General features: G+C 41.4%; 1 protein-coding gene across 7 annotated transcripts in view; it reads left to right on the plus strand.

Annotated features, from left to right (window-relative positions):
* The first annotated feature begins 229 nt into the window (after nucleotides 1-229).
* PPP1R12A (protein phosphatase 1 regulatory subunit 12A) overlaps nucleotides 230-27,208 on the plus strand; it is a 124,253-nt gene continuing 97,274 nt past the window's right edge. For all 7 annotated transcript variants that reach the window (XM_084305965.1, XM_084305966.1, XM_084305960.1 and 4 more), the window contains exon 1: nucleotides 230-592. In XM_084305965.1, the coding sequence (XP_084162091.1) occupies nucleotides 356-592 (237 nt within the window). In that variant the 5' untranslated portion in view covers nucleotides 230-355. The remainder of the gene's footprint in view (nucleotides 593-27,208) is intronic.

The raw sequence follows: 27,208 nt of genomic DNA on the forward strand, positions 1-27,208 counted from the left end.
TGGGGAGTGTGTGTGTGTTCTAACTCGCGTAACACCACCAGAAGAGGGGGGCTCTAGGCCCCTTCCTCCCCACCCCCGGCCATGACGCCACTGGCCGCGCCCCGCGCGCTCCCCTCCCCTTCTCCTCCTCTCCCCAGCCCTGCCCCGGCGCTGAAATCTCGCGGGATTATGCTAAGGAGGCCGGCGGCGCCGCCCCGCCCCTCCCCTCCGGCTCCCTCCCGCTCCGCGCCCTCCGGCTGGGTGGGTGCGCGAGCGAGCGAGGGCGAGCGCGGGCCGCGGTGCGCTGTGGGATCGTGGCGGTATAAAGCCTATCCGCCGCGCCGCGACCGCCAAGGGGGCCCGGCGGGAGCGGGGCATGAAGATGGCGGACGCCAAGCAGAAGCGGAACGAGCAGCTCAAGCGCTGGATCGGCTCCGAGACCGACCTGGAGCCGCCCGTGGTGAAGCGCAAGAAGACCAAGGTGAAGTTCGACGACGGCGCCGTCTTCCTGGCCGCCTGCTCCAGCGGCGACACGGAGGAGGTGCTGCGGCTGCTGGAGCGCGGCGCCGACATCAACTACGCCAATGTGGACGGGCTCACGGCGCTCCACCAGGTCCGTGCGGGCGGGGAGGGGGGGACACGGGGCAGGGGGCAGCGGCCGGGCCCTCCCGAGGCTGGAGAACAGGGGACGGGGCAGGTGCCCCCCCCCGGGGGGCCGCAGCGCTGGGGCGGCCTCCCCCAAGGGGGTCTCGCCCCCCTTCCCCTCCCCTTCTTCCTATGGGGCCGGGGTCCCGGGGGCGGCTTCCTGCTGTAACCGTGCCGGGAGGGCTCCTGCCCGTAGCCATGGCTCCTGCCGCAGTGTGGGAGCCGAGCGGGGCTGCGGGGCTGCTCGGGCCGTTCGCTGGGAGCAGCCCGAAGGAATCCGGATGGCTTTGTTCTGCCGTGGGGCTGCGGCGAGGGGAGGGGGGGGGGGAAATAAAAAGGAGGGGGGGTGCGGGGCGTGGGGGGCGCTGCCCGGAGGGAACTCGCGCTCGGGGCAGGGGGGGGGGGAATGGAAGGGAAACTGGCTGTGAAGTTTCCTCAAAATGGATGCTTTGTGCATGTTGAAGTTCATAGCAGTCTGATTGGAATCTCAAAACGTTAGCCAAATAAGGAAAGGCTGTGGCAATCCGGAGATAATGCGGGTTTGCCTGAATAGTTTTTCTTTCTCTAGAAGGCCAAGAGCTTCGACGTGATATTACGTTCACTGGATGTCCAAAAAGCAAAAAAACCATAGTCTTTGACAGGATGGCTTCTTGTTCCTGAGTTTAGCAGTTGTTCACTTTTTCAAGCAAAAGGAGAACGGTTGAGATGTAGGTTGATCGAGCAGAAACCTTCCCCAAATGGTTAGGTGAGGACACGGTTATGTCGTGCTTTTCTCAAAAATGAGGTGGCGAATTCAGTGCATCTTATCCACCCCATACAGATTTTTTGAGGATGTGAATTTCTCCAAGCGTTAGCTGCCCCACGGTAATGAAGTAAGAAAGGACAGAGCCAAATTCTGAACATAAGATGTAATTTTCTACTACTTTCTGCCCTGTTTCCTGTATGTAAGTCATCTCTCATTTGGCTGTGGAAAGGGCTGGTTTACTTTCAGTTGTGAACTGAACTGGAAGAATGACTGCCTGTTGTGGTTAACTCTGTCACAATGTTACTGCAGCAGGCTTACCTGACTCCAGGCTACCCTGTCACTTTCAGAGTGTGTTGCTTTTTTTTTTTTTATTATTCTTTTTGAATCAAGTTATGATTGCTTTGTGCATGGGGGGAGCTCTGTATTGGAAGTCATTCCTTAACTGGTTAGGTCGATGGGTCTGTGAGTTACTGTGGGCCGGTGATTGGTAGGGAAGGATGACGTTTGGTTTAACTCCCTGAGACGAATGGTGCTGCTTTTCTCCATGGCATTTAGATAGCGTTTTCAAAATGTTTGACGCTGTGGGCAGCAAAGCTTGCAGCAAAATTTCTTGGGAGTTATTCTCCCCTTCTTTCTACCTGTAGTCAGTTTGCAGTTGGGAAGGGTGAAGTCTAAGAGAACAGAGGTAAAGATTTACATCGCTGTTAAAACTCTTGCTCACTCTCCTGCTCTTAGTGATACCAAAGAGCCTTTTCTGGTCTTATGATATTAAACGCAAATAAGAAGATCAGTTGTGAAACGATAATCCTCTTGAGGCAGTACAGGCATCTTATGTTTTTTTAAAAAAAGGTGTGGAGGGGGGCAGACATAACAACAAATCCTTGCCCGCAACCGTTTTGTTATGGTTTCACTTTATTATCATCAATATGTTTTCTCTAGTATGCCATATAAAAGGTGCAAATTGTACATTATGCAGCCTATAGCATTGATTCATTTAATCAGATTTGGCTGCAGAATGGAACAAAGCTTTATCTGTTCCCAAAGGAAACTCTTCAGCAACTACTCAGTCAGAACTGTCAGGAAGAGTGACAAATGTCAATAATGTTGAAGTCTGTTGTGTTTAAGACTGCCATGGCTGCTGTTGCATTGTTGTTAGTTTTTTTTGTTTGTCAGATTCCCTGTAGGTTTTACTGCTTCACAGGAATAAACTTGTCCACAAAGACAAAGTGACTCTACCTTGTTTGGGTAGGTTTTTGTCTTGCGTCTAACTTTTCTTCCGCAATTATTAAGAACAAACGCGTGTCTGACAGTATATGAAATGTTTAATTCTCTTCCTATTTGGCCTTTGTTTTTTCCCCAGTTATATATAACAGTTATAGGAAAAGGCCTAAGCTGTGTAGTTTTTGTTTTTTTTCCCACACCCCGGGTGGTTGGAAATGCTGAGGGGGAAGTACTATTAATCCTGAAATTCTGATGAGCTTCAGATCTTGTCTTTAATGGAGCATCAAGCTTTGCTACTGAAGTAATTAGCTGAACTTCCCATTTCAGTGGGGTAAGATGTCATTACTTTCAGAAAGCTCTGTGTAGAATTATTTTCCTTACTGTGTATGGTGGGGGAAAAATACAATTGGGTTGGTTTTGCTCAGAGGAGGAAGAGGGAGGGTATATGCAGGCATTTCATTCATCTCTCATCAATGTTAGTGAGTGATTTCATTTTATTTCACTGCAGACTTGAGTGCATTATAGCTGAAAGCATATCAATTAAGTTGCTTTGAGTTAAATCTTGAACTGTGGAAAAAGCCTGTTGTTAGATAGTGATTTTTATTCCTGTATATAATGTTGGATTTGGACGTTGTTTTCTTTGTTTAAGAACTTGTTTCAGCATACATCCAGCTTAGGCCTTCAGCAAAAAAAAAAAGACAAAAGTGGATATGCAATTAATCCATCTATGGGAGGATGTACATAGTGTAGCATATTGCAGCAGGATATTTTTATGCATCCTGTTGCAGTATCTTAAGTTATATACATATTATGTGTGTGAGACCAGAAAACCTTTATAAATTTATAAGGTCTAACCTGAAATCAGAGGTCTGTTCGATTAACTTGGAGGCTAAGTTGATAATGTTGTTAAATAGTGCATTCCCAGACAGCTGTCACGCAGGCTGAGATGCAGCGTACAGATAGTGCAGCTTGTCTTATCTGCAGTAACAATTGGACTGGAGAAAAACAGGGCCCAGAGGTGAGCTGTGGCCTCCCAGATTAATGGCTGCTGCAGAGAGGGGAAAAGTGGCATATTTTGAAATCAGAAAAGACTGTGTTTTTCAGTGAAACCTTCTGGGGCATACTTATCAAAAGGGGGATTCAGTTCTGTAATGTTTAAAGCAAAGCACCTATCCTTCCTCGGGGTTTGCATGTTCTTCCCTTGCCCTCCACGCAAGGGGAAGCGTTTGGCTCGCCCCGGCTGGGACTTGCTGCTGAGTGACTGCAAGTGGCTGGCCTAAAAGCTGCACAGAGCTTCGTACAGGAAAGAGGAGCCCACCCTTTCTGGGCAGCAGCGTGGGAAGGCTGCGTGTGCTGGGGAGGGGCTGGGATGTGCCCGGGTTCCTGGAAGGCCGCGCTTCCTGCACGTGCAGCTCCCTGGGGAGCGCAGGCCTGCTCTGCAGAGTGAGTACCTGCGTGCTCCTGATACAGCAGGCAGCTGGGATCAGGCCTTGACAACTCGTGTGGCTTTCTTCTCAGCTGCCTTCTTCCTTTGAGGCTTCGCAGATCTAGGAGGTGGTGGCTTGCTGTTTGCACTCCTTCCGTCTGCGTGAGGGAGGCGGGTGCTGCAGTCTCGTGCCACCACAGAGCACAGAAGATGTCTCTCAGGCCTGGTCGGTGCTTTGCTTGGGGAGCACAAGGACAGGGTTTTGGCTGTTGGTGTGTAGGGGGCATTGTGTTCTCCAGGTGTTGTCACTGCTGAAGGCTGAACAGCAAGAGAAGTTCCTAATGCATAATGAAGAGCGTGTGCACCTTTTGGTTCAGGACAAGGAGAGTTTAATTAAGCAAAGTCTCCCAAAGGCTGTTCCCTCTTCCTGTTGCAAAATTTCAGTATTTTTCTGTAACTCTTCGAGTACTAAGTGTACATGTAAAGCAGGTTAAATAGTCAACTTTATAATTTTACAACAGTTTAGAGGCCTGATAGTATGCAGGGTTGAATAGAAACTCTTGTTGATGCCACTGCTATAAGTGCTCTGCATTGGTCCATCAGTAGTAGAGGACATTCTGAGAAACTATTCACAAGTGATCTGAACTATTCACTGTTACCACTGACCTACTATATCCTGTGAGTCCTGTGCTTGGGTTTTATTTTGTGAGTAAGAAGTAGCTTCCTTGAAGGAAGCTTCCTGGTAGTTTATATGAAAAATTCTGTCAGGACTCCTGGCGGTATCGTCACAGTACCTGACGTGGTAAAGGGTATCATTATGGTAGGCATCAATGTCATCTTTGTTATGACATCCTTTCAAACAGAAGGTGAAAAAGGGACATAAATTTGACCAGCACTGGATCTCTCTGCCTTAGGTCTGGATGGAGGGTATTAAGGCTGCACTGCCGGAATCCTTTTTGACAAATGATAACACAGGTCATGTATTTGAGCTGGGGCCACAGCATGCAGAGCACGTCAAGTCATAAGAGCAAAGAACAGGTTGCTGCAGTCTTAAATCTCCAGGGTGTTTGCATCATAGCAGCAGCACCCATCATCCAAGGATAAGGAAGGTATAGAAATAGCTCAAAGCTATCTTAGTAACCTCCTAGCTATGACTTCTGCACTGCTTCTTTTGGGGAGTGGAAATACTGCTGTGTATGGTAAACCTGTTCATTTTTTTTTTGAGATTATCAAGTAGGAGAACTTCCTTTTGCACAGAAAGGCTTTGTGCATGGCGATGAACCTGATGTCTAAACCTCCCCCTCTCTGGAGGGGGAACAGCTTCCCACCCACGCAGCCCCCAGAAGCTCTTGTAGATGATACACAAGTGAGAATTTTGGAGTCATTTGTTGAGCTTGTATTATGTTATCCTGACTTGTTTAATTCTCGAGCTGTACAACAAAGCATAGCAAAAAATGAGTCCTGAAATAAGTGTAATTTTGACTTCACTTGGTGATTAGACTACAGAGGCATATTTGTTTAAAATCCCCTTTGTAATTGGAGTCGGTTCTTGTGTGGGCCATAGATCTGTCTCTCCATAGTTACAGTAGCTAGGTTCAGATTCTACAATATGTACTTGTTAGCTTTCTAATGATCATGTCATCTAAGATTTTTTTTTTTACCCTTTGAAATGGAGGCAAGAGGAGAGAAAAGATGTAATTCTTCATAATATACTTTAAGTATAGTAGTGGAAATTTTAAATGCTGCTTTTGAAGTAATTGTTACTTCTGTAATACCAAGCAGAAAATCAGTGGCAATCTTCCTGCCTTTTTAGGTTTGTTATCTCCAAGTGTCTCTTGGTCTCTTTAAACTCTGTCAAGTCTAAACCCAGGGTTTTCATTTCTGGTTTTGTAACAGTTTTCATCACTATGGGTATTATGCATAAATAGAAAATTCAAATGAACTCTAGCGCATAGTAATGAAGCGTTTAAAGCAGATTTCCTTGTTTGACATTTATTGAGTCATGTACGAAGAGTTCTGCCTTCAGTGTAAGGACACGTTCAGATGATAAGGCTTTAGTGTTTGCTGACACTGATGCTCAGGAACAACTTCTGCTGGTCTCTAGCTGTGAATTTCACTGTGGCATTAATAGTACCTTTACACTCAAGCTTTATCCATGGTTTTGTGTGCATTCTGGCATATGTTCAGTATCTTAGAACATTCTTTTCATGATAAATCATCAAAAGCAGCTTTTAAGAGTAGATAATAAGTGCAATTATAAGTGTGAATAAAACTGATGTGAGCATGCTTGGTTTGAGGCCTTCTTGATCTTGGCATCATAGTAGCAAGCTTCTCGATTACCATTTGGTTGCTGCTTACCAAATTACTAATTTTCAATTTATTAGCTAGATCTGAGGTTAGCAGACAGAACTAGCTAGTGTAGATCATTAGTAGCTCCTCAGTTGTAAGTCTTAAGTCACATCTCTGTATTCCAGGCTTAAGGGTACATGCTAAACTTAAGTTGGAACAGATGGCTTGACAGGCTCTTGGCCAGTCCTGTACTTGTTTATGCCTTTATGCATGCTTGCACTCGCTCTCTCTCATCTTACTTGGGCTAGTAAGATAGTCACTGCAATTCTCTCAAAAACCAAGCTTCAATTTATCCCCAAATTCAAATACATTTGATGTACAAGTGTGGTGGTATTTCTGGATGACTATAGCACGAGTACGTACTTCTGGGACTTGTTGCAACCAAGAAATTGGGAGCTCTACCTCATTACTGCCATACTACCAATGCATACTATATGCCATGTAGAAAGCGCAGCATATGAGAACACTTACGTAACAACTACTACATCAGTTCTTAACAATTTATCTATCTTTATTGATCTGGATGACCACAGGAGTGTAAACTGGGATGCAACTGCAAGGCTATGGAGCTGCTGGTGAGCTGGGCAGCTCCTGATGCTGCTGGGTGGGTGGAGACATTCCAAGCTGCTTTACTTTCCTATACGCATTCCTGAAATGACAGTCAATGGAAAGCATGGCATAAGAGTGGCGGCATTCCTCAGCTGTTTCCTTTCTAGTAGCTTCAAGAGGATAAGGATAGAATAAGAAGACAAAAGATGATCAGGGTACTTGTAGGGTGAAGTACTTGAGGATTTTTTTTTTTTTTTTCATGCTTTGTTTTGACAAGACCTGGTACCTGGCTTCTGTTTTCTGCTAGAGCACTAATTCAACCACTGTGCTTATCCTGCAAATGTTGTTTTTGTGAATCAGTAGTCAAAGATTCGATTAACAGTGCGATGAAGTTTTTGAACAAGATTGTTTCCTTTTTATGCATGAACTGTGTTAGCACTTAGCCCATTAACATCCACTGATCTAGTGGAAGGTGACCCTGCCCATGGCATGGAGTTGGAACTGGGCGTTCTTAATGTCCCTTCCAACCCAAGTTATTCTGTGATACAATTCTATGAATATGTTTCTTAGGGTAATGGCTTCCAAAGGTCTGCTACTCTAAATGAAGAGTGAAGTTGAGTTTAAGATGGTGAAACACCCCCTGGGGGGAAAAAAGAAAAAACAAAAAAACTTGACCAGCCAATACAGTCTTATTTTGGGCCCAAGCGTGGAAATAGCAATAGGTTTGTTCGCAAGGTTGCAAGTAAATGATTCTGGTATGAGTGTAACTTCACACAAACATTAGCTTTACGTTTTGTCTAAAACCAGCATAAAACCATCTATTATAATACCAAAATATCTGTAAGCAATGGTTGTTAGAGACAGTTCCAGCTTTAAAACTTTCTGTCGGGGCCAAGTTTCATGGATTATTTTCTTAAAATCAGTCTGAAATATGCTTCTATTTATTTTTCCTAGGTTATGGTTGTAATGCATGGTCTTGAGTGCAAATTGAGGCAGTTTGCTTTGAAGCGATCAGTTGGCCAGCCAGGAGTGGTTACAACTCAAGTTTTAATTCTGGAGGTGTTTGTTTGCTTTTGCTGTTGTTGTTTTTATTGTCCTGATAGTGATCCTGGAAGAGGAAGCCAAGCATCTTCTATACACACTTGAGTATTTGATTTTTTTCTACATCAGGAAACTGTATACAAGTCTTAGCCTTGTGTTGTGGCTCTGAAATGTTTGTGTGACTTATTTACCTGTTAGTTTTTTGGATTCTTACACAAAATGGCTAAGATAAACTAGCAACACAAAAACTGTTCATTATCAGATTTTGCTTCAAACTTACAGGAAGGACTTGCCTAACATTTTTTTTTCTTAAAACTTCATACTTGAATTGAGTACCTTTCCAAGGCAAAACAAGTGTCTTCATTTGGCAACAAAGGTGAACTCTGCTGACTGTTCATGTACACTGCTGTAAGTGTGGTCAGTGCTACCTTCTGAAATACTTAAAAGTGGATGAAGCCTATGCTGACAAGCTGCATTCCTCTGTCAAATTTGGGATCCTTGTGGGCCCCTTTGGAAACCAAAATACCGTCTAGGACTTCTGGCTCTGAAATGTTTGGCTTAATGTCCTGAAACTTGCTACAGCATTCTTGGTTTAAAACCTATACTTCCATTGTTGAAGTGAATTGTTATTTTTAGTTACAGTGGATATCAGGCCAACTTTTAACAAAAGCTTTGTTTATAAATATATGCAATTATGCTTGAATGAGTAGGGTTAATTACATGAGTAACCTTAATGAAATCAGGGAGAGTTTTTAAAAGTACCTGCCCGTTCTCTCATCCAAATGCCAGAACTAAAACAACCCAAAGCTATTGGTAGCATCTTCTTGATTGGTCTGCATTTCGACTGCCTTCCCTGTGATGGTTCTATAAACTGTAAGTAACCCTGATTATTGCTGTTACAGGTGTAGCTTTACTTAAACTAGTTAGCAAAGCAAGTTCAAAAGTTGTTTGCTTTTTTAAATCTCAGTACATGTCTTTTTTTTTTTTTTTTGGAGATGTTTCCAAATCAGTCTGGCGTGGTATTTCAGGTGTCTGATTTGTTGAGAATTGCCTTAGGTTTTACTCAGTAAAGAGTGAGATCAGGATGGTAGTATTGTGCCTCTCATCTAAACTGGGACTCCTGTTGTTAAGTTGCTTCCATCAAACCGTATAAAACAATGTTTTTAGGAAGATTACTAAGCTTAACTACTTACCTTGTTCAGCAACTGGAATTATTTTAGGCCCTAATGATAATTCCTTTTTTTTTTTTTTTTTCACAAGGACTGTGCTCTTTGTCTGGCACTCTGTGGAAAATAGCTCAATGCTTTCTTTTTGTAAGAACAATCTGTGTGTAACATCAGTTTCTTTGGCTACTTCCTGCTTCTAGAACAAGATTTTTTTTTCTTGTTATTATATAAATAATTCCAGGTGTAAATATAACAAATGTAAAACTAGGAGGAAAAACCTAAAATCATTTGTAGGTCATAATAGTTTGTGGAAAGAAAGATCTCCAAGGAGCTGCGGTTGAGATTCAGGAAGAGGCTGTCCTGAGAAATTCGTGCTTTGGCAATGCATACAGGTGCTGGATACAGCTGTAGGTACTGATGTGAAGCATGGAAACACAAGCAACCTCTCACAGTTTCTGTGTAGGAATTCCTGTTAAGAAGAGGTAGTACTTGCTTTTCTGGTTCTGGCTGCTGAAAATCGGATGAGAGATCTGGGGGAATTTTACCCTTTCCCTAATTTGCTCTTGAGCGTTGTTCTTGAATTAGATTATCCTGGTGCTAACCTCAGTATGTAGCTGTCTTTCACTTAAAATTAGTAATTCCTGACTAATTCCTTGCTAATGGGCTAGCTTTGCACTAATGAATAGCAAAGATAATCGCATTTCATAAGGCTGAGTTTGGAGTCAATGTGCTGTTCTGGTGTCTATGTGGTATTAAAGACCTCAGTCTTATGATGAGGTTACATTAAATAAATATGGACCAGAAGTTTTTCCCATGTCCCCCCATAGGGGGAATTAAGTTTCACATGGTGCTAATTGTAGCTGGTTTGCAACCATTAACTAGGAAAAATATTTAGTGTCAGATACCCTGTTTACAGGGTAGTGTGGTAGATGTTAGGCTATTTCTGTTTCTTTATGTAAGAATTAGCATGTTAAATGTAGCTCGTTCTTTTTTCATGAGGGAGAACATGCAAGATAAGTTATTTATGTCACTGGGAGGGAAACCCCATTTCAATCCAGCTGTCCCTTTGCCTTTTTTGTCACAATTAATCTGTGGCAGCTTGAGATGCTGCCTTTTATACTTGCAAAAACAAAACCACCTTAGATATGTTGAGTGGACTTTAGCAGTTCTTAAACAGATTTTCCCTCTCAGTCCCTGGAGCCAAATTATACTGTATTGATAGCTCTACACATATACGTATAGTACACTCCATATAGGATGGAGATAAAGTTTGGAGAAGGATAGATAGAAAATAAGCACTGTAGGCTTTGCGTGCCAGGTGATTGTGTGGTACTGTCTTAACATGCCTGAGAAGGACTGCTTGATTTATCTTCTTGCTAGTTACAGGTTAGCTAGTATTCAGGTTTAGTTTGTTGGTTTTGGTTTTGTTTAAGGCTAGAGGCTCCCGTGAAGTATTTGAATGTCATATTACCTCCAGTAAGAACTTCATGCTCAAACATGTCATTTCCCTTCTCCCTGCAAGAAAAACTACCACCCTGAACAAGCTTTACTGAAGACTAGTAAAAATATCAGATATAGTTTTGAGTGTAAGGCAGTGCTTTGGTAAAATGACTACTGGAGTTCTGGCTTCTTAATCAGCATTTTTGGTTCACAATTCATGAAAGTAACGCAAAGTGTGAAACATAATTAGCAGCTACCACACTCATGACCTGGTTATATTTGTTACAATGATTGTAGTACTACAACTGGTCAAGTAATGGGCTTATTTTGTATCTACCAATTGAAGTTTAGTATATATGAAGTCAGGGTTGTGTTGAAGAGGATACAGTGTTTGTCAGTCCCTTATGCAAAGAGCCATTAGATAAAACTGATTTTTCAGAACATTCTGAATTCTGCCTAAGATTATAGGTTTCTCTACTGAAATTCACTAATCCTACTGGTACAGTTACCTACTGGTAACTGAGTGTTTCTTGATGCTAGTACAATTGTCCCTTCTGTCACCAAGGCAGGAATGCTGCAGTAAGCTGGGAAGATGCTCATTTCCTTGGTCAGTGCAACAGGAAAGCAATTGCATCTCAAAATGAGGAAGGTGTGCTGGGTGAAGTTCTGTAGTTTATTCATAGTGAATGTAAGAAACCTACTTGTGAGAATGGATGTTACTGTAGCTTTTTGGAGCTTGACTTAGCAGATCCTCTGGCATAAGGAACATGGAAATGGGCAAGTCCTCCTGGATGTGTGTGGGGCAGTTCCTGAGGGAAAGTCAGGTGCTGGGTGTCAACCTCAGTTTGGGTATTGGTAAAGTTTTCATAAGTCAAAGAGCCTACTAAAACAAAGTACTAGATTGATGAAGATGGTGGTTTTTAAAAGTTCTTCTGATGCTATTAACTGTTCAGTATTCTTTTAGAGGATGTGATCTGTCATGTCAGGTGTAAATGCTGGATTAAAGCACAAATTGGGAAGTTCTGGTGTGGAAAGGCTTATATGATAGTCTAACCAAACATGTTTTTCTATTTAAGCTTTTTGCAAAATACTGCATATACCTAAATGTGGCTAAATGTAGAGGTGTGCAAGCTACGGGGGATTCCAGTAAAAGTCCTACCAACAGGACTTAAAAGTAACTTTCTAATAAGAAGTTTTGTTGACTTCAGAGTCACAGAGTCATCAGTGACATAGTTTATCATCAACTACACAGATATGACTCAAGTGTTTGCTTAAAAGAGCTGATGTGTAATTTCCCCTCTGTTGGAGTTCCTCCAGGGACTTTGTCTCTGTAGCTGTTAGCTTGTTACTGTACACAAAGGTAAGCATTTACTCATGGCTGCCTTTGGTGTCTTAATTTGTCCCCTCTTGGATTTTGAGGATTTTCAACTCTTCTCTAATTATCTGCAGAAAATAATATTAGATAAGGAAATTCTCTCATTTAACTTTTCTCCCTGTTTTGCCTTGTCATGTTCCACTATTGTTGATAATGTATGAGATAACATGCATGTGCTTTACATTCTGTTAATAAGTGGAAGGTGTTTGTTTATACAGAGTTTAAAAACATAATAGCACGTTTCACTAACTTGGACTGTTGTGTGGCAGCTTCAACTGTAAATATTGTTTGGGTAGTAAAACCCTTTAAACATTAAGCCAGAACCTTCATTTAAAAAAAAAAAAAATAAGCGGCCTAAAATTTCGCTTCAAATATTCATTGAAGCTCACACGATGGACTGTAAAACTGCATTTCACTTAATGAATAGTAAACTGCTATTTTTATATACTCTTGTAACTTACTTGTAGCTACCTGAGATTCATGAGCCCCATACTACATCCTGCAGTTGCATAAGCTGCTCTTAGAAGAAGTCCTTCAAACTAGACAAAGGTGGGCACAGAGCAAGAGAGGGTAGAGAATATTAATTACTCCGATCATAAGATAAAACAACGTCAGATGCGATTTTTTTTTTAATCCAGATAAACTGCTCCTTTTTCTCTTTTCCTGTCTCCTTGTGTTGTGGAACCTGGATCTTGACACATGAGAAGTTATGAGGCAACAAAAACAGCTAGTGATGTTTACTAAGTATTGGCTGTGCTTTTGAGATATAAAACCAAACTCAATTCAAGTCTGCATCTGCATAGCATTGGGCAAGGAGTTGGTGCTTACTGAAACACGGCATGTGCCCTACTTTGTTTTCTTGCTCCAAGAAAGGTCTGTTGCTGCTTTGTTTACTTCCTTTGGTGATATCAGCAACTGATACATACAACTGAGACTCAGGATATGACTTGACTTCAAGAGGATACCCAAGATCATGACTTAGGCTCTACTTGCTTTCACTGTAAGTTTCTCTAGCGTGTTTTTGACTTAGCTTAATGCACAGAGTGACAAAATGTGAGGAAAGGGATGTGAACCACTTATAAAGTCACATGCATGAACCAAGGAACTTGATGAACTCTTGCTTTTGTCACTGTCTTTGTGTAGATCATGAAATGCCTCTGATGCTTTCAGGGAGTCTTGATTCACTGAGAATATTGATGACTCTGGTAGGCTGGTTGCTGCCTTAATCTCAAATACTTCTGGGTGAAGGCCAATTTTAGTAAGGCTCTGGCTTTAACGATCACATGTAAATCTCTTTAAATTCTTACAAGATGCAGATAATCTGCCTGCTTTGGTACAGCATGGTGTTTTGGCTTTTCCATGGCTTCCTTGTTTTCTGAATACAAGCCTTGAAGTTCCAGATACTTGTGACTGTTTTATCAGCTGGCAGAGCATGACTCTGTGAGAAAACAGTGCTTGGAAAAAAGCTTAGCCACTCTGGTGAACATTGCCAAAAGTGGTCGGTCTCTTGGAAGAAAACAATTTCCCCTCTCTCCTAAAACGCTTCAGTCCTACAAAAATAATATTGTGGCCAACTTAGAAGATGTTGAATGAAGGGAACTTCTTGCTTATAAGATCATGCTGACACATGAAAGGTGAGCAGCAGGCTGTTGGTAGCCAGTTGGAATAACTGAGGAAGGACAATTTGTCTGACCCATCTGCTTTAGAGGGGGTGGGAGGGATGAGAACAACCCTTGATTTGTAAAATTGCACCTTTGGGTTGGCACGATGTCAAACTGAGAACTATAATTAGGCAGCAAGTTATTGGCCAAAGAGACTGCTCAATCATGCCAGAAGAATCCTTTCTTCAGCCAGCAAGACATACATTTCTGCAGCTGATCCAGTAGTTCTGGCTACTTTCCTATCTTGTTTTTGAATGTGTATTCTCAGGCATGTTTATCTTGAGGCTTTTGACTAGTTATCAGCTACTGCTGTTCCCTTTGGCTCTCACAGCTCATGTCCACAAAAGCAAGAATCAAAGGGGAGTGCTGCATCTTGCTGAATGAGACAGCAAAACGTCAGATTGGACTGATTATGGTGAATGCTATAGAAGTTAAAATACGAAGTGAAGCTCAATGGAAACATGTTGCAGAAGATGCTGTAGCTAGTAGCAACTACGGAGAACAAAAGTTACATCTGGTGTCCTTTACAAGAAATTAAGAGGTGCTAGATAAGAACAAACTAGTAATGCTTTGGTTACTTACCTAGTTTTAGAGTTGTTTGGAGTATGCGTTTCTAATTGATCTCTTCTGGCTAGAGAATTTTTAATTTCTAAGCCAAAGAATGGTAGCATATATATGGTGGTTATGGTGTGTATGGCTTTTCTTCCCTCCCACTTCAAATGCAAGCTGCATGCATGGCTAGTAATTCTTAACATTCAGAGTGGCTTTTCGTAGCTATTAGGAGGAGATACTTCCACATCGTGTAGTTTTTCAACTGCTGTGGCATTGCAAGTACAGGATTGAATAGGCAGGTGTATGCTAGAGCCTCTGGATTGTGAAGTGGTTGCAATATCTCCATGTTGTTAGTAAACCTTAATACTGTTTTTACTAATATTTTTGGCTGCCTTGATTACCTAACAGTACAGGTGCTTAGCTGGTTGGTAACACTTCTCAGCTGTAAAACAAATAGTTAAAATTCTGGCTTTATGTCTCTGAATCTTGTATCTTTAATGTAATAAATGTTGACAACATTCTTCTTAAGCTTGGGGCTTCAAGTGACCATGTTAACAGTAACTTTTTCTGTTTAGAAGAGCATTCAAATTAGCAAGCTTTAACTTTGTCCTAAATTTGTGCTGGGTTCTACCATGACTTTGATACACATGCCACTTAAATGAAAGAATTGTGATTTTTTTTTTGCATTGTTTTAACTACTGGCATAATATGAAAGAATTACAGCACTCTGTACTTCCACTAAAGGTGATAACTCAGGAATCTTCTGAGTTCTTCTAAACCCAAGAGTTTGGGAAGGGGAGAGAGAGATGTTCTGTGCTTGCTAATCAGCAAACATACGTTGAGTTGTACATCTTATTGAATTTGAAGATAGAGGAGAAGTCTTTGGATGTTGTGAAATCAAGATGTTTATTCACCAGTACTTTTACATGGGATTGTTAGTTTTTTTAACTTCATCCAGCACTACTTCTAAAACTGCCAGAAGCAGATGTGACGTTGTCCAGTAGTAGCAGAATCTCTAGTAAAACTTAGTACTACTGCTTCAGCTGATGAAGATCTAGTACACTTGCTTTGAAGTTTGTTTTTGTGCATGTACCAGTACAAGCAGATCCATCAGGTTGTAACCAACTGTGATGTGTAATCAAGGATAGCTGGATTGCTTTGACCTCCTTCAAGTTGGTCTCCTAAAATGGAAATTATTCATTTTGCAGTTGGAAATCGGAGCCAAGCAGCTGTGAATTCCAGGAGACAAATACTGAGGCAAATTCATAACATTACTCGTGTTCAACAACAGCAGTTGATTCCATCATTTGCTACTGCTTCCTTCTGTATCTTAAAGATCTCTTCCATGAAGCGAGATAGTAGTTGTATGAGGACACTGCCTAATATTTAAAGTTTTGTTTTTTAAAAGTCATTTTTCATAATTCCTTCTCTCCCTAACTATTTTTACTCCTTTTCTTCCCCTAGATACCAAGCCCTCATTATCCGCCCTCACCCTTCACCTCTGTGGCTGCTGTTTTGGGGAACTTTTATTTCTTAGCCCTTAATCATCTTTTTCAGACTGACTGGCATGAAACTGGAATAGTTTGACAGCTTTGTGTGCACGTGTTTTCCTATGCATGCAGTGGTGACTGGTGACCTGCAGTCTGAGAGGCTGGTATGGAACTGCTGAACAGAAAGGACTATTATAAAAACATGTGAGAAGCAGCATGTTTATGAATGCTGCTTCCATGAGTCTGTGCTCCACTGTGGTTCAGTCTAAATGGTCTTGCCTAGATGGAAGGCTTACTGCCTTTTTTCTTTTTTTGGCTCAGCTTTGGAAATTAAAGAGAACCTGGATGAAATTGTGCTACCACTGTTGGTAGTGGTCTTTGCTGTTTTCAGGGAACTATTGAGTTCAACTTACAAAACCATCTGAGGTTAGTCCTATGGGAAAGCTTGCTGGATGTTTCAGGTTTTGGTGGAGGCTTGCTGCTAGTACTACTTCAGGTTTTGTTTTTGATGACTCTGACTTCTAAGCAAAAGTAGAGCTGGGAAGATATTCAAGCAAACTACCAAATGGGTATGCTTACATGTTCCCAAATGTCCTACGTAAATTGGAAGAAAAATGATGCAACCTGTAACTGCAATCTGTCAAACCTTGTAGCTGTGTTCCGACCTTGCCTTTAAAGATAGAAGGCTCTTGAAGTTGTGCCTTGGGACTGAAAAAAAACAGAACTAATATAATGGCATGTGCAGGATAGCTGGGATCTTTCCCAATAGGCAGGTCAGGCTAGTAACTAATTTTGATAGAAAGTGCTGTTTTGGAGGATTACTGAGAAGCTGAAAGATGAAGCAGAGCTGTGGCTTGCTCAAAATTTCTTTTGAAGGGGGAATGTTTTCTGCTGGGCCTCGTCAACAAGGAGCTGCCCTTGTGTGGGTTTCTCGATTCAGCTCAAGGAGTAGGTACTGTGAATGTGATACTGCCTTCTCTTATGAGGTGGGCTGTTTTTAATGCAAAGCATCTTTAGGACCCCCCCCCCCCAGCTTTTGAGTACCTAGTGGAAGGCTGTACCCTTCAGTGCTTTTACCATTCAAGTATCTGGAGGGTATTTGCTTACTCTGAGTATTCTTAGGTGCAGTAAAAATGGGAGGAGGGCTGTCTGTTTACCTCAGAAGTTACCTTTTAATCTTTATACTCCTTTTTTACTTTAAGGAGGTCTAAGGAGTTCCAGCTTCTGCAGGTCCCTGGCTGTGGGACACAAATACATGGAGGCTAGGTATTTGCTGCAGTTGGGTACTGGTTGTTCTGTTTCCTGCTGTATTCTGGGTGGCCTCTTGTTTTCTCAAGGTTACAAAAAGCAGTAAGATTGTCTTCTCGTAACTATGTACTTGCAGTAGACAGTTATAGACCGCTAGTTGGTATTTTACTGACCTCTGTAGCTTGTGGTGCAATGTGTCCTGTTCCAGCAAGACCAAGCAAGGGGGCTGTCTCTAGTCTGAGTGTGAGTATGTGGGTGTCACCCTGTTGAGAAGGGCATGTCTCCACTCAGCCTGTTCACAAGCCCAGGAGTCTGTTTCTTTGGCAGCTAGGTAGGTATCTTCCCACTGGGTAGAACTTGCACTCATATTAAGTGGTCATAGTTCCTGAAAAGCACGGTGTAGGAAGTGCACAATGGAGGAACTAGAAGAAAGGAGGAACAGCAACAGTGTATGGAATGAAAGGTGTGATGTGAGAAGAACAATAAATCTCATTACACCAAAGCATTCTTTGTTCTGCAAAGCAACAGTGTAAAATCCAGTCCTTCACTTCTCAGTTCTGTGTAAGTGAGTATTAAATTCATAAATTGGTTATCCTGCAGCATCGTTCTAGATATTCCAGAAGACTATGCCTTAGATTGTCTTTTTGATTATTCAAGGCTGAGGCTTAATTTTTTCAAAAGAAAGATTGTGGCTTTTGACTTCTCTCTAGAAAATGACAACTGTGTAAATAGGTTTAAAAAATAGTAAATAGGTTAAAAAAAAAAAAATGGGGTCTCTGACTTGATGATAAGTCAGTTTGAACAGCAGTATCTTTTTAATTAAAACATAGTTCAGCCTGTCTGTGCTGAATAGTCATTCTTAGAAGTGGATGCAGAAATTCAGATGCCCTAGATAGTTTGTCCACAGTATTGTTTATGGAGTTCAAGACCTTTGGTGTGCTAATAATAATCATCCTCTTTTTTTTTTCTGTTCCATTTTGGAGACACTCTTGTTCTTGCTATACTCGAACAGACTTCTGGATTTTGAGGCAGGAAGCCTTTTCCAGAAAACTTGAATAGCCCCATGGATGTGGATATATTTCATCCACATCCTGATCCTGGTCCATGGCTGTAACTCCTTGGTGTTACAGTGATACCGACACCAGGAAGCTATGTTAACTATTAAATCGTTCTTAGCCCGTGATCTGCCTGACATACAGAGTGAGCAGAAGTTCCTAATGACAGTGACTTCACTTCTGCTGGACTCTGTACAGACCTCTGAAGACATCGCTCCTGCTCTACAGTTCTCTATAATAGAAGATGTCTGGAGTGGATTAATATAATCAAATATGAAAAAAAAAATGCAAGCTAGTATAATTTTATGTCAGATTCAAGTTGAAGGAAAACAATTTTTTGACTTATACTATTAAATGTGGGTTGTACTTACTTTGTATCTCTACCTGCAAATTGTGGGGAAGTGTAATAAGCATAAGTTGTCTGCTGTTCAAGTACTGCTGTTTGGTTTTGTTTTTGTTTTTTTTTGTACTTGATGAATTGAAACTGAGTAGTTGGGTAGGTGTAGCAAGACTGCCTTAAGGAATAATTATAAGTTTAAAATGTATTTTCTGTGAAAACTAGCATAAATTCTCACAACTGTATGAAGTTATCAGATGCTGTAAACTTTTTTTTTGTAATGGTGTTTTCTTATGCTTAATGCAATAGCTATTAAAGAAAAAATACCATTTTGCTGTTCAGAAGTCTTATTTGTAGTACTACGAAGCAGCAGATCATGCAGTCTGTAGTCTTTATTTAGCTTCATTTATGTAAAGCCAAGATCCTAAGTAAGAAATTAAAACTGAGTTGATCACCTTTTAGCCACTGTGATGGTATGATTTTACCTGGTGATGAAACAATGTTGGGTCTCAAACATTCATCCACAAGGTGGTAAAACTGTTACTATGAATTACTTGAAGGAACTGTTTAAATTTGTATTTCAAGTGTTGTACAGAAATCTTTTTTAAAGTACATAGCCATACTGGTTACTTCAGGCTCATTTTAATTGCTAATTTTGGCAAATTTTATCTTGCTTTTAACCATAATTTTGAAGATGTGATGTTCTGAACATGCTTAGACTGAAAGCATCCAATAAAAACAAAGTAGCTTGCAGTAATGGAAAAAATGACTCAGTACGAGTTGGAAACAGAAATTAGCTAAAAGGCAAATACGCAGTAATCCTTACAACAGAAGCGCTTCATAAACTGTTCTCAGACATGTAGGTTGTAGATCAGTTTATTCTCTGTCCAGTTCCCCAACTACTTCAGTAAGGGTTCCTGTATCACTTTTACCGAAACTTCCCAGTTTTGCTGAGAAGGTTTCACACTTCGATATTCTAGAAGTGGTCAATTGCTGCTTTATTTCAAGCAAGTGCCGTCAGCTGAGATTAAGGCACAATTTAACAGAGGAAACTCATGCTGCACACTTCACAACATCACTTGAAGAATAAGGACAGGGCGAGTGTGCTCATCTTCCACTTGCTGTGTCATGAAGCACGTGCTTAGGAGTGGTGAGGAGGTTGCTGATGGGATGAGAGCTATCGCCTGTTCAGTTTCTCAGGTTCTGTGCCTATGTGCTAGGGTTTTGAGATGGAGATCAAATCTCAGATGAGAAAATATGCTTTCCTTCAGAGCAAGACAAATCATGTAGTGTAGTTCTGCCTTTAACCTTCCTTTAGACCTCTCAGTTCAAGACCTCAAGTACAGGTTAATTTTAAATGTTAAGCATTAATAGAGAAGATTGCTGTAATTAAGGATTCATTACTTCATAGTTGAGTGGGGTTAGTTCATAGACATCTTTCCCAAAGAACAGCATTAATCAAATCAACAATAACATGCTTGTTTCCATGGATTCCTGCCTTAACTGTACCTTTGCCCGAACTAAAAGTAGCTACTAGAATATTCTGCTTTAACTACATAGAGCATGACACAGCTGAATATTACTATGCTGCTGTGCACGTAGCAGGTATCTGCCAAAGCAATACCTGGAACTTGTGTTGTAATGTGTGTTGCAATTAGGTAGACATTTATTTTATAGACACTTGTTTTGTTATTCCTTAAAGTTACTCCTTAAACACACTTGTAACATGGGAACTTAGAGGAGCAAGCTCCTCTTTTTATGGTATACTCATGAGTTTCAAAAGGAAACTGGCTTGGCTACCTGGTTTCCCAAGAGGAAGTGAAAACTAAGCACAACTTACTCTTAAAGCTTCGTAATCACTTTCTTAGTGTGATAATTTTCAGTCTTACACTGCTTTTACCTTCCCACATCCAATCTGTGATCTTGGCTTCTGCTGTGTGAAAGATGTCTATATAATAAAGGTGTCTCAAGACCCAAGCGTGCATAGGCACACTCTGCAGATAGCATTAGCTTTCAGCGTAAGAACAGTGAGGCTCCAGAGCAAGGGCTTTGTGTTAACTTGGCCAGTGCCTACAAAGGTGAAGTCTAGCAGTGTTTTTAGTCTTATTAGAGATAAGTCTACCGTCATGACTGAGATGGCTTAAGCTACCGGGAGAATTATTAGAATTCATCCTCTTTGTCTTGTCCCATGATAAAACTGGTTCAAATTACACTTAGAATCACAGAATCATTAAGGTTGGAAAAGACCTCCAAGATCATCTGGTCCAACCATCCCCGTACCACCAATGTCACCCACTAAACCGTGTCTCTGAGCATGACACCCAACCTTTCCTTGAACACCCCCAGGGATGGCGACTCCACCACCTCCCTGGACAACCTGTCCCAATGCCTATTTCTGAGAAGAAATGTCTCATAATTTCCAGCCTGAACCTCCCCTGGTGCAACTTAAGGCCATTCCCTCTAGTCCTATCACTAGTTACCTGCGGGAAGAGGCTGATCCCCAGCTCCCCACACCTTCCTTTCAGGTAGTTGTAGAGAGCAGGAAGGTCTTCCCTGAGCCTCCTCTTCTCCAGACTAAACAACCTCAGTTCCCTCAGCTGCTCCTCATAGGACTTGTGTTCTAGGCCCTTCATGTCATTAGTCTAAGAACAATGTTACTCCAAGTGTGACAGCTTCATCCAAAAACCTCAATTATCGGTACTTGTTTGAGACAATGATTAATTTGTTGGGAACTCTTTACAGGCTCCTGCTGCATTCAGGAGGGAACATAGACCCAAAAACTGAATCTTGCATCTGCACCTGGAAGTGCTTTCCGTAGCTTTAAAAAAAATCATCCATAAGGTTTGCTCAGCCAGGGCTAAACTACAGCAATTTCTTGGTAGAATTGGAGCACTCTTTTGTCAATGCTCACATGTAAATTCATACATTCTAGTTTCTTGATTCTTCAAAGCTATAGGTATAATTTTAATGTAGCTCGTGGTAGTAACTTCCCAGTTTGCAAATGCATTATTTTCCCCATCTCTAAATGCAGTAAACAACTCTTATCTAAGCCCACTTTGCATCTGCTTTAACTAAATACATTGCTTAGTGAAGGGAACCATCTATGGTAATACTTAAACCTGTTTTACTGCAGACAGTATCAAAGTGCTGTTTTATCTTTTTTTCTTTTTCTTTCTTTTTTTTTTTTTTTTTTTTTGGTCTGATCTGCTCCGTAAGTATGCACACTGCTTAGTGTGGTTAAACTCAAACCTCTAGAACAGGAAGGTGGTAGAGTGCCTTCTGTCTCACCACTCGCTGTTTTTGCTTTTGTCCTCTTCGTGTGAGAACTTTGAGTGACCCAACACAGCTCCATTTCTTCATTCACCATCTCGTTAATAAGGGTGCCATCACTGGTGTCCCAGATGACCTGTTGCTTTTCATTAGGGCTGTGAAGAGAGAATTGATTCTTACAACCATCTTAAGTCAAAGTCTGTTCTTCTGAAACTCTACGCCTACATTGATTTTAGTGCAAATATGTACACGTTATTGTATTGATGAATATTCAACAGTGTCATGTTGTACAAAGATAACAGAGAGTGATCACAAAGTTACTGAAAGCTTCGTGGTCAGAAGATTGTTGAGTTGGGTTTGGATTCAACTAGCCTGAATCTAAATCCTTCTTCACCGTGACCTCAGAAAGTGGCGGTTGCATTCTGCAACATCATCTTTCACAACCGTCCTCTCCAGTTGTGCGAGATGTGCCTTCGCAAGATCCGTGAGGATGAGGAAGGAGTGCCCCAGCATGTGATCGAGATCGGGTTTTGAAAGAGGAGTGCATATTACTCTTTGTCACCTTACAAGGCCTAAGACATTCTAGATTGTCACTCATTAAACTAACAAGGGTGTATGCTTTTGTTTTGCCCTGACCTGAATTTCCATTCTTTTCCTAAGTGATCATGAAGACTGCTGGCCTAAATTCTGCTGGTAGGCGGTTGCCCTCTTCTCAGTTCGTAGGCAGCGGGAGGGGAAAGGGGTGAGATACTCACCGATTCACTCATTCTGTGATTGTAAAATCTGAAGCCAGTGACTGCTGGTGACAGGACAAGGAGGTCCAGAGTGACCGTGCAGCATCAGCTATTGTCTGCTTAGAACCCCCCTCCTTGTACACCAGACTGTAACTTAGGACATTTAAGTACTTAGCTGCTTCATCAACCTGTATGGTCTAAGGCATTCATTGTTTCTATGAGAATGAAGTAGTCTATGGACTAGACTGACTGGGAAAGATAAAATCTCACATGCTATCTCATTTTCCTCTTCCGCTTGCTTGCTACCACATTGCAGGGGACTTTGACCTTCCATGGTCATAGCGTTCAGATGTCTGCAGCACGCTACGGTTGTGCTGTGGTTTTCAGTTAAACCTAATTCAGTGTAACAAGGGTGAGTCCTCAGCTGAACAGGAAGTATTTTCTGTGCCTTTCCTAAGGCCAACAGCATTTTAACGCTATACTACCGCAATGTTAACATGTTACTATATATCAAATATATAGTTAAAATATATTATGTATAAAAAGTGCAGGACTTTTTGAGAATACCTTTGATAGGTTCTGGAAGTGTCTCCATACTGCATGCAGTACTTCCAGACAAGTGTTTGTGATCCCAGCTGCCCCTGAGGATACCCTGTCTGAGGTGCCCACAGAAACTGAATGAGAGCACACTTCCTCAGATGAAACTTGTAAGGAGAGTCCATGTATCTCGAGCTGCAAGGGTATGTGGATTTTTGAGTCCAAGGCCACATAAAACATGCTTCTAGCAAATTAATATCCTACAGAGCAGGAATGCAGTTGTAGCTACTGTAGTTATCTGAAGTACCTTTTTCTGAACTATGTGCATTTACTTTAGGTAGGTTGGGATGTGGATACACTGAACTTCAGTGCTGTCATTATTATAGACTAAATGCCTAGTTAAGCACAGTACTTGTTGGCAGCCCCTGTAGGTTTCTGCGCTCATTTACTCTACGGAGAGAAGTTTGTCTGCTTGGCAAATCACGTGGTAGACAAGTTAGCAATAGGAATGCAGTAATTCCCAAAACACTGGTATCAAGAACTAATTGAGCAGTCCATTAAATTACTGCTTAGGACAACCCAATGATAAGACATGGAGAAATGGAGTCATAGCTCTCCTCGGTGGATGAAATTGTATAAATCTAAAAACTTTAGACCTCCTTAAGGGATCTTTTTAATTTGGGGGAGCACAAGCCAAGTGAATTCTAGACTTGCACAGAAAAGGCTCTGATTCCTTGTGTGGCACATAGGTTTCAAAGGTGGTTAGCTTTGTGGCGAAATCTAACAACAGACTGAAATTTCATCTTACACAGAAATGCAGTTGGCATCTCTCCACTTCATGTCTGTATTTATACCGTGGTCACATACATACTTAAAGTTCCGTAATAAAAGTGATTATGGGTCCTGTTTGGCTACACGCTACTTCTTCTGCTACTTTTTCTAACTGGGGGTATTGCCTATCCTGCTCGTTACATAAATCTTAGTGACTATGAGATTTTAGGCTGTCTTTAACATCATACTTACTGTTTTGTGAGGCAAAACTGAGAAATAAAAGTTGGTAGTGATCTGACCCAGAAATTTTTCACTGCGTTCATTTCTCTGTCTTTACTGGTCCAGGATAACCTTAGTTTCTTAGCTGAACTTCAGTACTGAACATAGTAAGTGTGAAATGGTGCGATGTGGTTAGTTACTCTTCAGTTATGCACAGAAACTCCCAAGTTCATCCAGGAAAAGAAAAGTGGAACATCTGGATTCAACCGATTTTTCAGATTTTTCTTAGTAACTCAGCCCTTCATCTGGAATAGAAAAGGCATCTTCAGGAGATATATATGTATATGTTTGTTTAGTTTAACAGGAAAAATATCTAAACAGAAATTTCTGTAGTAGACATCGTTTTATATTTAGTGACGATGAAAAGACACCCCAACAACATCACCCGTCCCTGAAAGGTGTCCCTGTTTTTAAATAAATTTCTTAAGGGAATAGAGACTAGTGGATTTCTGCATCTTGCTACTTTTTTGTTCTATCCCAGATCTTGGGGACTGTTCCTTTAAATTACCTTTTTGTTTTGTCGGCCCATCCCATTCGGAATCTGTTTATTTGCATTGTAGGAAAACAAAACAAAACAAATCAAAAAAACAAGAACAAAAAACCAAACTCATGTTCTTACAATATTTAGAGGCCTGTCCTTGAAATTCTCAATGAGGAGAGAGTTGTTCACGTTTATAAATTATGGCTGTTGTATTCTGGTTATGGATGCAAGCATAAATCAGCATTGTAGTTAGAATAGGTTTATCCTTCTGTGAGTGCTTTTGCTTTTCCAAATCAGAACCCTGTCTTTTGGCAGTCACCTTAACGAAAAATGCGAGGTACAGATTATTTAAAATTCAGACATTGAGGTAAGCAGTAACGTAGTCTTCCTCTTTTCCTCAGAAAATTAGAAAGAAAAATCAGGAGGATCCTAGGGGATGTGTAATTTAAAATAAACATTTGAAGTTTACTTTAGTTTTTGGCCCAGGAATTGCTCTATGTAGGGGTGCTGTGGTGCTGTGATAGAGTGGTGAGGCGTTAGAGCAGGTGGTGGTTGTGCGCTGATAGTTAGCTAAATTTTCCAGTGTGCATGAGGGAAAAAGTCAGGTAGTTTTGTAGACAATGGAATAAGAATGGTTAAATTGAACCCCCTGTATTTTTATGAAGGATATATGAAGTTGAGTGCACTACCTGACATTTTGCATATTCTTTGATGTGATTGAAATAGTAGCTAAGAGGTTGGTGACATAGTTATTCAGTTTGTAAACAGTTGGATTGTGGCAGAGGGAATCCCCAAACAGCTGTGGATAGCATAAGCTGTATGCAATGGAAGAAACATTTAAATTTGGGGTAATTAATAGAATCGTTGCTGACTGACACTGCTTAGTATTTATGCATGTTGCTTAACTGAACATATCTCATTCCCATGATGGACGGTATGACGATAATCTAAAATTTCCCATCTCCAGTAGGAGAAGGGAGTTTTTAGATGGATAGTACTGTACTGGAAGTACCAACTCCCAACGTCACGCCACGCAAGCCTGTGTCATACAGTCAGTTGGTCACCAGTCCATATAATAATAAGGAAGCAGGGCTGGTTTCAAAAACTGCTGAATATTCTTTTTAATAAAACTAGAGAGGTTAGTCTCGATGCTAGGTTATGGAGGATGTTCTGTGAACTGCAAGAAGGCAGCTAGGCTTGTCAGCAGCTGGCATTTATTGGAAGGAATAGTTTTGTTTAGATTGTATTAAACTACAGGCGCGTTTTTTGTCCTTATGAGCCAACCGACTTTGTGTTTACTGAAGAATTATTTTCTAGTCCCAGTTATAGCAGATGCAAACGTCCTAGTTAATTTACCAGCGCGGGTTGTCTGCTGTACAGAATACTGTGAGGTTTGAGCGTTTGTTCGCCACATTGTACAACATCCTGGCAAAATTAAGTTCTCATAAAGCATTCATCCATATTGTGAAATTCTATACCTAAAAAGAAAAAAAATCCCCCAACTTTTAATAAATACAAAAAGTAAGTGAAAATGGGATACAAGAGGAGTGGCAGAGTTTTCTGCTAATTTTGATACCGTGTTAGAAGTGTTGCTTCCCAACATCTGAGTGCTTGATTCCTTCGAAAATAATATATCCTAGACTTCCGAAGACCCAGTTGTCACGCAGGCACACAGCTCTAAGGCTTTTTGTATTCCTGTGTTTGTCTGCCCTAACTCTGAAGTCCTCATGTATTTCTTTACCGTCCCTTCTTTGAGATTCTCAACATTTTCCTTGCATTGACTCAAAAGATTCCCTTCCCTTCCCTTCCCTTCCCTTCCCTTCCCTTCCCTTCCCTTCCCTTCCCTTCCCTTCCCTTCCCTTCCCTTCCCTTCCCTTCCCTTCCCTTCCCTTCCCTTCCCTTCCCTTCCCTTCCCTTCCCTTCCCTTCCCTTCCCTTCCCTTCCCTTCCCTTCCCTTCCCTTCCCTTCCCTTCCCCACAGCCTGTCTCTCACCCCCCGCCTGTTCAAGAATGGTGCTTTCTCCAGTTCTCCCTGCCCTTTCTCTGTAGACTCTGTATTACCATCTCCTTATAAGCCCTTGCTTGTTAGAGTTATTCTCGTTGGAATCTAGGCTACAAATAATCTTTCCATGCAGCAAGTTGCTGCCTCTGATAAATGCGGGCTGCAGCCAGCGGTTGGCAGGGAGATTCGTTCGCTGTTAGCCCCCTAAATTGTGAATTAGGCTCTTCTGGCACTTCTTGTTTGCACCAAAATCAGCAATGTTGTGCTTATTAATGCTGCCTGCAATTTTGAAATTGATCTGGGCTAATACTGCCAGAAGAAATGCGTTCAGATGAATGTTATGCTGTGGATTCTTCTGGAAGGCTATTTACATAAACTCGGCTAAAGCAGAAGTAACGCTATATACCTACGATTTAATCCTGAAGTATCTTTTAAAAACGTAGGGCAAGCGTTCGCATTAACCGTGACATACAGGCTAAAAAGACGGTATGGATCTGATTTGTGTAAGCATTTTCCATGGGAATCCCAGTGCCTTATATGGTCAACTCGCTTTGTAGTGTTTCAGGGAAACGAAGGCAGCCATCCAACAAAAAAAAAACACAGCCCAGCTGGCTTTGGCTTTGTCCATAATACCCTCTTTCTTGGCCTCCTTCAGTAGCACAGTAGCTAATTATTAAAACTAAAAGTGTGGCAAGAGCCTATGTAGCCAGTGGAAGAAATTCCTTTTGTGGCAGTGGCTGTATACCGAAGATTTAACGCTATTTGAATAAAGACTGGTAATGCATTGATAGTCTCGCTTTGTTGCATGCTGAACTTTTGCTCTCAGATAAGCTGTTGTGCCTTCACCCCAGCTTGC

This window comes from Netta rufina (assembly GCF_964035555.1).
Source record: "Netta rufina genome assembly, chromosome: 1".
Lineage (NCBI taxonomy): Eukaryota > Metazoa > Chordata > Aves > Anseriformes > Anatidae > Netta > Netta rufina.